Raw genomic sequence first — 10,137 nt, 5'->3', positions numbered from 1 at the left:
CCAGTCTCCAGTTGATGCATGCACACATTCTCTCATTCTCTTCCAGCCTTTAGGAGTGAAGCAAGCAAGTAAAACTTATAGTCTGTGTCCTTCAGTCCTTTGGTCCTTTGCTTGCACCGAGCTTTCCTTTTTTATACTTTATTTCTTCTCTTCGCGAAGTTGTTCCTTCTTCTGCAAAAATCTGTTTTTTTTCTTCTTTTTCTTCACTTTTTGTATTTTCTCGTAACCAGTTTCCCCCGTCGCATGGGGCGACACTCGTGTTGCCAGAAACAAAAGCTTCGCAAAGGTTTGTGGTCGCCCGAGGAAGACGAGAAGCTTGTCAAGTGCATCACCACTTACGGCCATGGCTGCTGGAGCAATGTACCTCGGCTTGCTGGTAAGGAAATGAAAAGCTTCCATTCTCTAAAGCCAAGATGGATATTTTCTTTGCGTTTTCCTGGCCCAATTCCGATCCAACAGGACTGGAGAGATGCGGGAAAAGCTGCAGATTGAGATGGAAGAATTACCTCCGCCCCGATCTCAAGCGCGGTGCTTTCTCGCTTCAAGAGGAGAAACTCATCATCGATCTCCATGCGATCGTTGGCAACAGGTTAATATTCCAAGACACCATGAAACTCTTCCAAGTTTCAAAACAACTTCTTTTGGAAAAGCTTGCTAAAGTTTCCTTCTTGTTTCAAGGTGGTCGCAAATCGCTACACAGCTCCCCGGCCGCACCGACAATGAGATAAAAAACTTTTGGAACTCGTGCATCAAGAAGAAACTCAAGCGCCTGGGGATAGACCCAAAGACTCACAAGCCCATAATGAACGACGCGGCGGGCTCGAGCATCGGCAAGAATTTGCCACAGTTCCCTCCCTGTGACGACATCTCTTCCTTCAAATCCGGCTCCGCCGAGTCCGAGTCCTCGCAGTCCCAACCGGGCGACCACAGCGACCTCAAATCCTCCAAGCTCTACCCCTACAACATCAATCTCGAAGCCCATCCTCGCTTGGGCCGCAGCTTCTCCGACACCAAACTCCTCCGCAATCCAGCACTGGTTAGCGAGCTGCAAATCAATCACCACGAGAGCTCCAACTCCAGGAGCGTCGTCAATCCACTTGCATCGCCTGGAGTGGTGAATTCAGAAGGAGGAGGAGGAACTGCGAGAATTCTGTTGAGGAACTTCTCCGATTTGAGCAACGTATCGAGGGATTCCAGGATTTACAACGAGTGGATGATCACCAGGCCAGGCGTGGAAGATCACTCACCTCTAGTTCCAGCAGCCAGTCACAGTGCTAGCGAAGCGATCTTCTCGAGCCCACTGCAAAGCATGAGATCGGATAATCACTGGACTAGTACTCCATCAGGCCGCGGCAGCTACAATCCAGACTTTGATCATCGCTCAAGTACTAGTACTTTCGATGGGAATCCGGCAGGGGAGGAGCACCAGGGGGATGAGATGAGGCAGCAATTCCCCGGGAGCACCACTGGCGCTGTTCTTCCGGGCATCGTGCATTTGAATTACAACAACGCTTTCGCTACTCACACCGGATCCAATTTCATGTATCAAATCTGCGATGCATCGCCGCCAGCGGTGGCTTCCTTTGATCACCACCACCACCATCACCCGCAGTATCAGCAGCACCAGCAACAGCCTTACGATCTGGCGGCCGTTGACTTTGCGCTGACGAGCGACGGTCAGAACAGGTCAACGCAGTTTGACGGTGCCATGGGTTTTACGTTCGGCGGAGGAGGTGGCGGCGCCACCACCGCGTCAAAGATTCCAAGTTTTGATTCCGGCATCAAGTCCGAGCTGGCGGCTTCCGATTGGCAGTCATCGTTGGCGGCCGCGCTACAACACATGTGAGTGATGAAAAGAAAATGTATATAAATTTTACTTACACAGGCACACATACATGTATACCATCCCATTCATTCACTCGATCGAGCTCGACAAATAAAACCATGTGACTACAATTTTATTTCTCCATGTTGTCTGTAATAGAAGTTATTGGAGCTCTAGACTCTAAGCCGATCACAAGTTCTTGGCTGTGAACGTTTTGGGTACTTTGCCACTACACAAAACAGTCCAACGCAAACGGAAAAGGCTAGGCACTGGAGTGATAGAGATTTATACTGCGTGACAAACTAGTTTTTCTTTATGTATTCTCGTGAATTTACAAGCTTAAATCTGAGCCGAGTTTATAGATTTTGTATCAACTTGTAATCACATGAATGCCTGATGAAAGCCAAGGGGATAATACTCCCCTGCGTTGTAGCTAATGGCATTTGCGGGAAGAACAAATGGTTGCTCGTCTTCGTGCTGCTCTTCGCGATGGAAGCAATCCAGGAGAGGCGGTGAGAGCAAAGCCTCGCCTGGAAAATCTCCGGTGTATGCTAAACTTTGTACAGTGCATGACATGGCGGGCAAAGACGAATCTTGATTGACATGGCGTTCATCACCACCCTGGTTGAAATCCGCGCAGTTGTAATCCATTGCTTCTGCTGGGTCGTAAAATCGATGATCGACTAGAGCCGAGCTCGAGGTTCCAGCAAGCTCTTGATCGCGGGATCCGGACGAGGAGCCATGCAGCACGACAAGATTGCTGGTGGCACAAGTGGAAGGATCTTGATGATCTTGTTGGAATGAGAATGGAGCGTGATTCATGAAGCTGCTTATGACACCCGAGGGGTCGTCGAAACTCTGCTGATGATCATCGGTGATAATGAGCTCACTGCTGCTGAATTGTGGCGAGGTCGTCGAGGGTGACGTGATCTGCGCGTGCGTTTTTGGGTCGATGCCCATCTTCCGTAGTTTCTTCTTGATCACCGAGTTCCAGAAGTTTTTTATCTCGTTGTCTGTTCTTCCGGGCAGTTGCCGGGCAATGTGTGACCATCTGCCAGAACAAATTCAAGCGAAAGTCAAGTCGAAAGACATTGATTTTGAGATTGAATCGACCTGTTACCAACGATGGCATGGAGATCGATGATGAGTTGCTCTTCGTGCTCGCCAAAACCACCTCGTTTCAAGTCAGGGCGAAGGTAGTTTATCCATCGAAGCCGGCAGCTCTTGCCGCAGCGATCCAATCCTGTGCCGATCGATCGATCAATCAAAGATTAGAAAGAAGAAAATGTAACCTGTCTCGACCAAGTTCATGAAGGAAATTAAAAGCGAAAGAAACGATAAGAGAGAGATTCGACAATTTATGCGCACAACACGAAGCAATGAACTTGGAGCACGAAGAGAAGAAATCGTGGAGGGATTGATAGAAGAAAGATGTAGAAATGAGAATCACCAGCTTGTCTGGGAACATTGCTCCATGAGCCATGCCCAAACTTTGTGATGCATTGCACCAGCTTCTCGTCTTCCTCGGGCGACCACAATCCTTTGCGGAGCTTCCTCTTCTCGTTATAGCAGGAAGTAGAAGAAGAGGATTGCTTCCCACCCATGAAGAGGGCTAGCGATGGCGTTCTCCAAGATCACCTAAAGATCTCTGGACGAGAATTCAATCCAAAGTACCGCGAATAAGATGGTAGTTGCGGGCATGGCAGAGCAAAAGAAGAAAAGCAATTTGATGCAAAGAAAAGAACGAAACAACGAAAAGGTGGCAGAGCATTTATGACAAACATTTTCTAGGGTTCTCACTCGGCAGCGTTCATTCATTCACTCGAAAGAAAAAGGTTTGATATTGGTCTTTTTTCAGAAGCTTCTGGGTCGAGGAAGAAAAGGGGAGAAAGTAGAAGAAAGGAGAGCAAAAAAGGAGATAGTTTCTTTGTACAAAGGCTGCGTCAAAGACAAAGTCCATGGGCGATTTCTTCCTTGCTTTGTGGTATGCGTCAAAGGAGGAGATTGAAATGAATCGCGGGCTCGCTTTGTTCTCTCTAGATTGATTCTCTCGAATTCGTGGCACCGCCACCGACATTCAAACAAAGTCTAGACTATTGGTTCTTGGGAAGATCAGCGATTCTTGGATGCGAATGATGTACAGGATTGGAGTCTCTTCACTCGATGAAGTTGGCTGGATGTGGAGACAGAGTGAAAAGAAGAAAGTAAGGATCGAGCGAGGTCAATAAAGGCAAACAGTGATCTGTACCCTCTGGGCGACGGTGATTGTTTAGCGCACGGCTTTATCAACGCTAAAGTAAGCGCATTATTTTAATCCTTTCCGATTCACTCGATCTCTCAAAGGGCTAGAGTACAAAGAACACCTCGTCTTGTCAAATCTCTCCAAGAAGATTGAGAAAACTAAGTGGAAATCATGGACGATCTTCTGGAGCGTTGTGTTGCTGTTGTTCCAAGGACTCAATTATAATCGATGTCAATCACCGCCACCATCCAAACGAAACAAACAAAAACGAGCAAACAAACAGGCGACATTGGAAGATTGATCAATCAATCGCCAACTTTCACCAAGCTCTCTGAAAAGCCTTCTAAAGACACCTTCGTTGCATACAACAAAAGCCTTCTTTAAACAACCAATTCGTCTATCAAATCAATGTTACAAAGAACGAAGGAACGAAGAACATCTCATATGATCCAAATCCGAGCAAATGCATGGATCCATATAATACGTATAACGTATCAATGGTTATATAGTAAGCGTATAATGCGCGCCAACATCGGTCGATCGAGTGTAGCAATGTATAGAAAGCCATTAAAGATCTTAAATGATTTGGTCCAATGCTGCCGCAATCCGCTGGAGCTCCGGCGAGAACTCCTCCTCCTCCTCCCGACGATCGTACCATGACGTACCACTCGACTTGATCATAATCGTGGAGGGCGATGAATCTCCAAACTGATCGCTGTGCTGTCGCGGCTTTGCCATGGCGGCGCCACCATGGCAGACCGGCGGCGCGATGGCGGGGCTGGGGAGGAGCTCGCTCCACCGGATGGACGAGTTGGAGAAGCTGTCGGAGGCGGCGTCGTCGGAGGAATTGGCGGAGGAGGAGGCGGCGCGGAGGAACGGGAGGCTGAATTTGGCGTCGCCACCACCACCACCACCACCACCGCCACCGTCGCCGCCGCTACTGTTACTCGTGGTCGTGCAAGTGTCCCAGAACTGGAATCCCCCGTCGCCGCCACTTGCATTGCTACAGCTGGTGTCCATGGACGGCGATTCCTTGCCACCACCATCGTCCGGGATGGAGCACCTCGACGTCACCACCGGTGGCTTGATCATAAAGCTCGACGCGGCGTGATCGTTGGAGCAGCAGCCGGGCGATCCTTGCTCGCCATCGTCGCCGCCGCCGCTGGGGCTGCTGCTGAATTCTCGCTCCGGATCCCCGCCAGTGCCAAAGTCACCGAATTTGAGGAAATTCTCGCAGTACTTGGCGCTAAAGTCGTCGTCTACGTCGCCTTTGATCTCCTGGTGTCCAAAGCTGGGCTCTTCCGCTTGGCTACCAGAAGAACTCCGCTGGTGGTGGTGGTGGTGATTTTGCTCGATCATGCTCGGTTGCTGCTGCTGCTGCAAATACCACACCAAGGATCCAACGTGAACTGGAGCCACATTGTTGAGCGTGCTGGGTGAATTGAAAAGGGAGGCACTAGTACCGGCACCAAAAGCTTGCGCTGGCTGCTGCATTGGATGGTGGACGTGATCGGGGTGGAAGAATGGCGCGGCCATGGGCGGGACGTGCTGCGTGATCCAATGCTGGTTCCAGTTGTTGATCCCTGGTGGCAGGAAACCAGGATGATCTTGCTGCTGCTGCTGCTGCTGCTGCTGGGGGAAGAACCCAAATGCTGGACGATAGAGCTGCTGTGATCCATAGCTGGAAGAATTCGAAGAAGACGATGGCGGTGTGAGCGGTGTCATGGCGTTGTTGTCCTCGTCGCGATCGCTGCCGCAGCTGAAGAACTGGGGTGGCTTGGTTCTCGCGAGAAACGAGAACTTCCGGGGGTCGTGCTGGTCGGATCGACCGGCATTCTTGAAATTCATGGCGGCGTCCTCTCCGCCCATGGCGTCGTTGTCGTCGCCATCGTCGTCCTCCTCGGGGCAGGCGAACAGTTTGGGGGGTTGTCGCGTGATCACCATGGCGGCGCTGGCGCTGGATTTGTCCAGGAATTGCTGCTCGATGATGGGTGATTTGGCGTCCGGGGTGGTGGTGGCGGTGGCGGCGGCGGCGCCGCTGGGGCTAGTGGCGGCGGCGGCGGCGGCGGCGGAGGTGGCCACGAGCAGAGGCTTGTGGGTGTTGGGATCAATCCCCATTTGCTTGAGCTTCTTCTTGATGCAAGAATTCCAGAAATTCTTGATCTCGTTGTCCGTGCGCCCGGGCAGCCTCGCCGCGATCTGCGACCATCTGGAAGAAGAATCCCCGATCAAATGAGAGGAATTCTCACAACGAAACCAAACGAGAATCTCTCTTTACCGGTTGCCAAGCGCCGCGTGGAGATCGATGATGAGCTTCTCCTCGTGCGACGTGAAATTCCCACGCTTGAGGTCCGGGCGGAGGTAATTGATCCACCGGAGCCGGCAGCTCTTGCCGCATCGCTGCAATCCTGCAAATAATTCGAGCGCCATGGATGAGTGATCTTGCAGCTCACATTCGAGCGATCGATTGCTACTGACCGGCTTGCTCCGGCACCGTGCTCCAGCAGCTGTGGCCATACTTGGTGATGTAGCGCACCAGCTTCTCGTCCTCCTCTGGCGACCATAGCCCTTTCTTGAGCTTTTGCTTCTGGCAGCACGAATGCCTCCCCATACTCTACTCTTTTCCCCCCAAATTAACCTAATGCGGGGGAAACGAGCACGAACGATGGATCATCCCCGGCCGCTTTGCTGGATCGATCGATCAATCGCATTGTATGGTGTATTTCTTTTGAAAGTGCGCGCGAGCGCCAGAGAGCGAGCGGAGGAATGCCTCGATCGATTGATCGAGAGAGAAAGAAGGGAGAGAGGGAGAGGGAGAGAGAGAGGGAGGAGCGATCGATCGAAAGCGAGAGGGATGTGACAGAGACCGGATGGAATTGTGACACTTGAGCTGCAGAGAAACCCTTGTTCCCACCCCCGGAGATTTTAAACGCGCGCAATACTAGGTTGCTACCACCACCACATCAATCATCACATATTCTTGCCATGGATCACCGAATATCCTCCCTGGTTAGGGCTCCCTGATTCGTGGTTGGTAAGGTGTAACTAATATTAATATAATTTGTGCGTAGCAAATCTTTGCTTAACAGACTTACGGACTTTGGAAAGGTGGTATGGCCCCCATTGATATGTCTCCAAGGAATATAAAGCTCGATAAGACGTGACTTTGCAGTTCAAGCAAACGACCAGAGGGTAGTTTTTCCATCTCGCATCAAATTTTCTTGTTTTTTTTTTTTTCCCCGCGAGCTTTTTCATAAAGTTGACGGTCGCATTCTCATGTACGATATACAATTCTTGTGTGCTTGTGGAAGCGGTCATCCCGTGTCTTCTTGAAACAGCGTGTATAGAGACTGGATGGTCCAAGCGTATCAAACATACACAAGGACGGACGGAACGGACGGACGACAACAAATATCAGAAGAATCGGACGCTGTGGATTGGGTCTTCACCGACATTATCCGGTCTCCACAAAAAATACGATCAAGTTGCATTGACAAGATTATAAAAAAAATTCTTGTCAACAAGCGAAACGTTGCGAGTTGCGATTATTTTAAACTTTGGCGAGATCCCTTCCGACGCGCTTGCGATTCGAGCCTGGGACCTCCAGGGCAAAAAAACCGTTTGGCCACGTCAGCCTTCTGGAACCCAGCATCTAGCGCGCACGTGGCGGGACCCAAGCATTAACTGCGGCCCCTGTGGACTGCCACGTGTGCGCGCCTCAGTGGCTCGGGCATCAGCGTCCGATATGATTTCGGGTCCCATGTCGTTGCATCTCCGACAAAACCCCGGCGGCCCCACGGCCGCGGGATTAATTTTCCGGGTTGACAGGGTTCGATTCCCTTCACTTTCAAGGACAATCCATCCTTGTCGACATTCTTCCTCCCCTCGGTTAAAAACTGGAGTGAGTGAGAAGTGGAAAAACAAATGTTTTTACCCGGCGATGGTGGAGGCTTGCTTGTTGGCTGGCTTTGCTTGCATCACAAACGCGGCCAAATTTCTCGGCTGTTTAAATGAAGGTCTGTAACGACACATAAACTAACCTGTAACAATGATGAGCTCATGTAATATGACAAACGAAATCTATGTCTACCAGTAGACCCGGATATCGTAAGGGAAAAAGGGCAAAACGATGAGCTCATCCGGAAGAATTCGCGTTTTTCGTGGTGTTTAGAACACCCACGCCGCTGGCCAACAACCGCTCTTTCGTTCCTGGAAATAAAAAACGAAGCTTGGATTTCCTTGGAAACGTTTAAGAATCTCCATGGTTATAAAAATCGATTCTAAGCAAGCACAGTAGAACGAACCTTACGCGCTTTGAGAAGAAGCTTCACGCAAACAAAACGGGCTGGGAATGAGACACGGCCCCCGTTTAAATCAATCAGGAAACCGCCATCGCTGTCCAAGTTGCAACACACCCTGCGCGAGGAAGAGAACAAAGCATGAGGGAAAAAAAGAACCGAGCGAAAGAAAAGAGAAACCAAAACAAGAGAACAGAAAATATGGCTTGCCTTCATCACCATGAGCTCGGCAGCAATGTAGGCTGACGTCAAATGACGGTGAGATTAGTTGGTTGATATTAGTAGTTCTTTGGCCAGTTTGCGGAAAATCACGTAGCACGGCGAGCCAAGCCAAAGTCGAATATAAGGCCATGTGTATTTCTTCGTGTTCCCTGGAGCAAATGTTTTAAAAACGAGAGCACGGTCGTTAGGTTGTGCGCAAGGCGATAAACCTTCCACTAAGTCAATATCTTGTGCAAGCAAGGAAATAAGAGTGAGCTAAGCTACGATGCTGGCGAACCTGGATTAGAAGATCTCACAGCAATGGAATATCTCACGCCGTGGTGTCGGACAGCACCCCTGGTATCCTGTGCACACCGAGGTCGCCACATTTTCACTGGGAGATAGATCCTGAAACAGTTTTGTCGGTGTGAAGTTACCAGCTTTTGTAGTTCCTCCGGGAACCATCGGACAGTTGTAACTCATGGCTCCAAGTCCACTTTCCTCCACCCTGTAAAAAAAAAAAAAAAAGAGAGACAATCCAGTAAAAACAAAAGCAACCACGGAGACGGCTCACCATTCTAGAGGGATTTTCCATTCCCCCATTAATTGCAGAGCATTGTGTCGCACGGAGAGAGCCTGTCTATTCGAGTTTTATTTTCTTCTGGGAATCTCAACTCCAGAAGGCGTATGATTGATGTTTACATGCACCTACCTCCCTCTCCGGTGCACATATAATCACTTCTTTCGTAATCTGTTTGCCGGTATATGCACACGGCCTCTGTGCGTGTTCCTGCTTTATCCTACAGAAGAAAGAGTTGATTAGTATCATACACAGAGGACGCGAAAAAGGAAGGAAACAAAGCAAGCCGTAGCCAACGCGAGGACGTCGGCTGCGGCTACAGGAAGTCAAAGCGTACCGACAGCACGATCCTTGATTGCAGAGTGCCAGGCTGCGGTAGATCTAGCACCACTGCACACGCTAAAAGTTTTGTTGTAAAGCCGAGAGAAATTCCAAGGAGCAGTGGCCGGTAAATCGAAAGAACGAGTACCATCTCTCGAGCCACAATCATATAGGAAGCTACGCTGGTAGTTGAGAGCTCGCTGTTGCGAGTCTCATTCGGGCTGCTCGTAGTCCCAAATGTGCGGCTATACAAGCAAGAACATGAGAACTGTAGCATAAAATAGCAAACCTTTTCTTCTTCCTCTTGCAGTTTTTCTCCTCTTTCTTTTTTTCTCTCCTCCACGAGGGTAGCTACTTAACGAGTGGGACCGCAAATGCTCGAGCTTTTGTAAACACGCCAATTTGGCTCCTTCTGGATACACAGTCAAACGTCCAAGGTGTTAGTATAATATTCAGCTCGCACCAAAGCAGCACAACTCATACCTCTCGTTCTTTGTTTACTCGTTGTGCTGAATGGGAACGTCCCACCAATCTATTTGCTGCTGCAGCCACAAAGTCACTGTCAGAGGTCAAGGTTAATAAGCTCGGGTGTTTGCTGCGAGCGACGGTCGGCTTAGCGCAGGATCATTTGAGCAACATCTCTCCGCATTGACGCGGAGTCTCAATTCGA

General features: G+C 49.9%; 5 protein-coding genes across 6 annotated transcripts in view; 1 reads left to right on the top strand and 4 right to left on the bottom strand.

The window, feature by feature from the left end:
* LOC9635996 (transcription factor MYB20) overlaps nt 1–1,967 on the top strand; it is a 2,587-nt gene extending 620 nt beyond the window's left edge. Inside the window, exons 2-4 of the mRNA XM_002965883.2 lie at nt 231–376; nt 460–589; nt 679–1,967. Coding sequence (XP_002965929.2) covers nt 244–376; nt 460–589; nt 679–1,846 — 1,431 coding nt within the window. The 5' untranslated portion in view covers nt 231–243 and the 3' untranslated portion in view covers nt 1,847–1,967. The remainder of the gene's footprint in view (nt 1–230; nt 377–459; nt 590–678) is intronic.
* Nucleotides 1,968–2,162: 195 nt separating this feature from the next.
* Nucleotides 2,163–3,429, bottom strand: LOC9634636 (myb-related protein Hv1). Its single transcript, XM_002965538.2, has 3 exons — nt 3,276–3,429; nt 2,939–3,068; nt 2,163–2,876 (listed from the first exon to the last, which is right to left on the bottom strand). Exons 1-3 carry the CDS (start codon nt 3,427–3,429, stop codon nt 2,207–2,209), a joined length of 954 nt encoding a protein of 317 aa, XP_002965584.2. The 3' UTR covers nt 2,163–2,206.
* Nucleotides 3,430–4,443: 1,014 nt separating this feature from the next.
* LOC9634634 (myb-like protein Q) lies at nt 4,444–6,996 on the bottom strand. Its single transcript, XM_002965536.2, has 3 exons — nt 6,546–6,996; nt 6,346–6,475; nt 4,444–6,276 (listed from the first exon to the last, which is right to left on the bottom strand). Exons 1-3 carry the CDS (start codon nt 6,676–6,678, stop codon nt 4,644–4,646), a joined length of 1,896 nt encoding a protein of 631 aa, XP_002965582.2. The 5' UTR covers nt 6,679–6,996; the 3' UTR covers nt 4,444–4,643.
* A 535-nt stretch (nt 6,997–7,531) lies between these two features.
* On the bottom strand, nt 7,532–8,587 carry LOC112344977. Its single transcript, XM_024670734.1, has 3 exons — nt 8,372–8,587; nt 8,158–8,305; nt 7,532–8,085 (listed from the first exon to the last, which is right to left on the bottom strand). The coding sequence occupies exons 1-3, from the start codon at nt 8,585–8,587 to the stop codon at nt 8,045–8,047; spliced, it is 405 nt and encodes a 134-aa protein (XP_024526502.1). The 3' UTR covers nt 7,532–8,044.
* On the bottom strand, nt 8,577–10,061 carry LOC112344923. Of its 2 annotated transcripts, none has more exons than XM_024670521.1 (7): nt 9,951–10,061; nt 9,484–9,879; nt 9,279–9,366; nt 9,141–9,202; nt 9,004–9,074; nt 8,865–8,960; nt 8,577–8,736 (listed from the first exon to the last, which is right to left on the bottom strand). In XM_024670521.1, exons 2-6 carry the CDS (start codon nt 9,742–9,744, stop codon nt 8,870–8,872), a joined length of 573 nt encoding a protein of 190 aa, XP_024526289.1. In that variant the 5' UTR covers nt 9,745–9,879; nt 9,951–10,061; the 3' UTR covers nt 8,577–8,736; nt 8,865–8,869. The 2 variants fall into 2 exon arrangements, with proteins under 2 accessions (XP_024526289.1, XP_024526291.1); XM_024670523.1 differs by having other exon boundaries at nt 8,865–8,931.
* Nucleotides 10,062–10,137: the final 76 nt, after the last annotated feature.

Source organism: Selaginella moellendorffii, unplaced genomic scaffold (assembly GCF_000143415.4).
Source record: "Selaginella moellendorffii unplaced genomic scaffold, v1.0 SELMOscaffold_6, whole genome shotgun sequence".
Taxonomy (NCBI): Eukaryota; Viridiplantae; Streptophyta; class Lycopodiopsida; order Selaginellales; family Selaginellaceae; genus Selaginella; species Selaginella moellendorffii.
The sequence above is the reverse complement of the archived record's forward strand: the minus strand, read 5'-3'. Positions and strand labels throughout refer to the sequence as shown.